The sequence below is a fragment of the Gossypium hirsutum genome, chromosome A11, assembly GCF_007990345.1.
Source record: "Gossypium hirsutum isolate 1008001.06 chromosome A11, Gossypium_hirsutum_v2.1, whole genome shotgun sequence".
NCBI lineage: Eukaryota > Viridiplantae > Streptophyta > Magnoliopsida > Malvales > Malvaceae > Gossypium > Gossypium hirsutum.
This window is the reverse complement of record NC_053434.1, coordinates 101,140,667-101,145,196: the sequence shown is the minus strand read 5'-3', so window position 1 is coordinate 101,145,196 and position 4,530 is coordinate 101,140,667. Positions and strand designations below refer to the sequence as shown.

The following is a 4,530-nucleotide window of genomic DNA, read 5'->3' as shown; positions in this document are numbered from 1 at the left end:
ATGCTGGAGAACACTCTGACACTGCCCATCATCCAACTAATTCCCAAGATAATGAAAGACAACGCAATGACTTTACACCGCCGTACCAACCTGGACATGGTGCTGCACCGATGCACCAGCCAGGATATGCTGCTGCATTGCCTCACCAACCTGGATATGGTGCTGCCCCACCGCACCAACTCGGATATGATGCTGCAGACATGCACCAAGCTGGATATGGGGCAACATTACCACACCAACCAGGATACGGGGCTCCACCACAGCACCAACCAGGATATGGGACTGCATCGTTGCACCACCTTGGATATAGGGCCCCACCGTCGCACCAAGCCGAATATGGAGTTGCACCGTCACACCAAGCCGAGTTTAGAGCTGTACCATCGCCCTAAGCTGGATATGGGGCTGTACCGCTACACCAACCCGGATATGTGGTTACACCGTCACACCAAGCCGGATACGGGGCTGCATTAGCACACCATTCAGGATATGGGGTTGCACCTCTTCACCAACTCGGATATAGAGCTGCACAACTCCACCAACCTGGATATGGAGCAGCACCAATGTACCAACCAGGATATGGTGGTAACTACCTACCGCCTGAATATGGTTCATACAACTACATAACAACACCAGGACATGTTCAACCTTGCGGCCACAGAACTAGTGAAGGGAGATTTGATCATCATGGTCATAACCGTCCATATTCTCCATCTATAACTCACCATGCATTCAACCTATCCTGGTTCTGCTTCCAACCCCTCCATGGAACTTACAGTCAAAATATTTTGCAAATCTGATCCAAATCTTAATCTTTCAGTTAGAGATAACAAGGTTGTTCTTGCTAAAGCTAATCCCTCCGATAAACACCAGGTATGTAACTGGAAACTATATCAGCAAAATAGTTTTTGATTATGTATCATTTTTGTCCCTCTTGCATATAGTTCTATAGCTTGTTTACTTCATATTCAATAAATTAGTTAACAACCCGAAAGTCCATTTTGATTCTTAAAGCTTAAAAGGAACGCAAAGAAATTGATCTTATTTTGATTTGCATTTTCCTTTCTTTGGTTGCTATTTTAGCTTTGGTACAAGGATGATAAGTTTGGGTCCAACGTGAAAGATGAAGAGGGTTTTCCTAGCTTTGCTCTGGTTAATAAAGCCACCGGTCTGGCCCTCAAACATGCTAGTGGAGCTACTCAACTGGTAAGAATTGTCCATTGCCTTTTTATTTTTCATTGCTTGAAAACTTTTGTTGATACATGCAAGAAGTAGTAGGCAGCTACATTAAAATATGCGATACACTGTTTGCTCATTCATCATTATTTTTTATTTATTTATTTTAAGCTAGTAAAAATGAACAACATTCTTTATATATTAACTTCAAATTTGCTTTGAAAAATGTTTTCTTTCCTCTACAGGTGCAATTAGAACCTTTCAGGCCATTCGAATTTGATAAGTCCCTGATGTGGAGTGAGGGCAAGGTGATCGATAATGAAGGCTATAGAGCTATAAGAATGGCTAATGACATTCACCTAAATATGGATGCATACCTAGGTGATCGCCCTCAAGTCCAAGATGGCAATGAGATTGGGCTTTGGGAATGGAACTCTGGAAATAACCAAATATGGAAGATATCACCACATTGTAAGTTTCTTAAAAACTAAAAAGAAAAGACAACACGGTAAAAAAATCCAGTAAATGTCACTAACTCTTCACTCGGTTCATCCAACTACTCGTCAGCACCAGGACATGAAAAACAAGGTTGTCATGCAAGTAGTGAAGGAAGGCTTGAACATCATGGTCACGATGGTCCTTATTCCTCATCTGACACCCACCATTCCTCCCACTTTGATTCTGCTTCCAGCCTCTCCAAGAAACCTGCAGTAAAAATATTTTGCAAATCTGATCCAAATCTTAATCTTTCAGTTAGAGATAACAAGCTTGTCCTTGCTAAAGCTAATCCCTCCGATGAACACCAGGTATGTAACTGGAAACTATATCAGCAAAATAGTTTTTGATTATGTATCATTTTTGTCCCTCTTGCATATAGTTCTAAAGCTTTTTTACTTCATATTCAACAAATTAGTTAACAACCCGAAAGTCCATTTTGATTCTTAAAGCTTAAAAGGAAAGCAACTAATTTGATCTTATTTTGATTTGCATTTTCCTTTCTTTGGTTGCTATTTTAGCTTTGGTACAAGGATGATAAGTTTGGGTCCAACGTGAAAGACGAAGAAGGTTTTCCTGGCTTTGCTCTGGTTAATAAAGCCACCGGTCTGGCCCTCAAACATGCTAGTGGAGCTACTCAACTAGTAAGAATTCTTCATTGCCTTTTATTTTTCATTGCTTGAAAACTTTTGTTGATACATGTAAGAAGTAGTGGGCATCTACATTAAAATATGCGATACACTGTTTGCTCTTTTGGTCATTATCATTATTATTATTATTTTAAGCTAGTAAAAATGAACAACATTCTGAATATATTAACTTCAATTTTGCATTGAAAAATGTTTTCTTTCCTCTATAGGTGCAATTAGAACGTTTCAAGGCAAACGAATTTGATAAGTCCCTGATTTGGAGTGAGGGCAAGGTGATCGATAATGAAGGCTATAGAGCTATAAGAATGGCTAATGACATTCACCTAAATATGGATGCGTACCTAGGTGATCGCCCTCAAGTCCAAGATGGCAATGAGATTGGGCTTTGGGAATGGAACTCTGGAAATAACCAAATATGGAAGATATCACCACATTGTAAGTTTCTTAAAAACTAAAAAAAAAAAGACAACCTAATAAAAAATCCTAGCAAATGTCTCTTACTCTTCACTCGGTTTATACAACTAATCAGCAGTGTCAGGGCACGAAAAACATGGTGGCCATAAATTTGGTGAAGGAAGGTCTGATTGTCATGGTGATGATTGTCCCTACTCATCTCACACTCACCATTCCTATCATTCTGGTCATGCTTCCAACCTCTCTAAGGAACCTACTGTCAAAATCTGCTGTAAAGCTGATCCAGAATTAAATCTTTCGGTTAGATTTGACAAGGTTGTTCTTGCTAAAGCCGATCCCTATGATGAACACCAAGTATGTATCTGTCAACTATATTAGCAAAATAGTTTTAGATTATGGGAAATTTTTTATTTTGGTTAGATTTACCTTGTTTATCCACTTTTCCCCTCTTGCATAGAATTATAAGGTTTTTGACTTTGTATTTAACAAATTAGTTAACAGCCAAAAAGCCCATTTTGATTGTTAAAACTTAAAAGGAGGGCAAAGCATTTGTTCTTATTTTGATTTTCATTTTACTTGCTTTGTTCGCTATTTTAGCACTGGTTCAAGGATGATAAGTTCGGGTCCAATGTGAAAGATGAAGAGGGTTTCCCCGGCTTTGCTCTGGTTAATAAAGCCACTGGATTAGCCCTCAAGCATGCTTGTGGAGCTACACAACCAGTAAGAATTATTCATTGCCTTGTATTTTTCTTTGCTTAATAAGGTTTGCTGACATCGGTAAGAAGGAACAAACATCCTCATTCAAAAATGTGATACATTTTTCCTCTTTTTTATTCATTTTTTTCTTGAGTCAGTAAAAATGAACAACATTTTGAATATATTAACTTTACATTTGTGCTGAGAAAAAGTTTTTTTTTTTTCTTTGTAGGTGCAATTGGCATGTTTCAATTCAAATGATTTATCCCTAATGTGGAGTGAGAGCAAGGTATTGATAATGAAGGCTATAGACGTATAAGAATGTTTAATAACATTCACTTGAATATGGACGCATACCTCGGTGATCACCCTGGTATCCAAGATGGCAATAAAATTGTGCTTTGGGAATGGAAGAATGGAGATAACCACATATGGAAGATATCATCGCATTGTAAGTTTTAGCAACCGAGAATTTGGATAAACATGATCATCAGTCAAATGGTGTAGCCAATTATGCTCGATTACCTTCATTTCTTTTATGTTTCTTCCAGTAATCAGTGATATATGCAGGATGGTTGCAATGTGGTGGAGTCAGTTTCGTGATCCAATAGCTTGAAAGGACCGATTGCTACTTAATTATCTACTTAATATAAATATATGTTGGAAAGTACTAAATATCTGCTAGCTGCATAGTTTCTGTTATTGCCTGCAAATTTATTCTATTCAAATATGCTTCTTCCTTTTTTTTTTTTTTTTTTTGGTTGAGCTCATTAATGGAGAAAATGAATACCAACCCAAAACAAATCGGTTGATGAAGGATTCAAATGAAAATTTCTTCATTTGGCAAAACAATGAAGATTTAATAACATTTTGCCATTGCTACAATATGTGCTGCCATCATCTTGTATGCTTCTGCACACTATAATTAGTTCTGAGTTTTTGAGATCAACCTTTCCAGACAAAACCTGAAAACTCTCTTTCAGATATAATATTATGAGGTCTTTAAATATTTAAAAATCAATATAAACTTAAACTGATCCTACACATGGCCTGCCTAAGTTGATGCCAACTAAAAGAAAGGCATGTTGAGGACCCAAACATA

General features: G+C 37.7%; 1 protein-coding gene across 5 annotated transcripts; it reads left to right on the top strand.

Annotated features, from left to right (window-relative positions):
• Positions 1 to 582: 582 nt before the first annotated feature.
• LOC107892403 (ricin B-like lectin R40G2) lies at positions 583 to 4,168 on the top strand. Of its 5 annotated transcripts, none has more exons than XR_001682610.2 (10): positions 583 to 870; positions 1,081 to 1,203; positions 1,419 to 1,644; positions 1,741 to 1,979; positions 2,190 to 2,312; positions 2,528 to 2,753; positions 2,848 to 3,086; positions 3,330 to 3,452; positions 3,661 to 3,879; positions 3,999 to 4,168. XR_001682610.2 is itself a non-coding variant. In XM_041081936.1 (9 exons), exons 1-9 carry the CDS (start codon positions 724 to 726, stop codon positions 3,745 to 3,747), a joined length of 1,524 nt encoding a protein of 507 aa, XP_040937870.1. In that variant the 5' UTR covers positions 583 to 723; the 3' UTR covers positions 3,748 to 4,168. The 5 variants fall into 5 exon arrangements, 3 of the variants coding, with proteins under 3 accessions (XP_040937870.1, XP_016672988.1, XP_016672982.1); XR_005905184.1 differs by having other exon boundaries at positions 3,980 to 4,168; XM_041081936.1 differs by having other exon boundaries at positions 2,857 to 3,086; positions 3,661 to 4,168.
• The last annotated feature ends 362 nt before the right edge of the window (positions 4,169 to 4,530 follow it).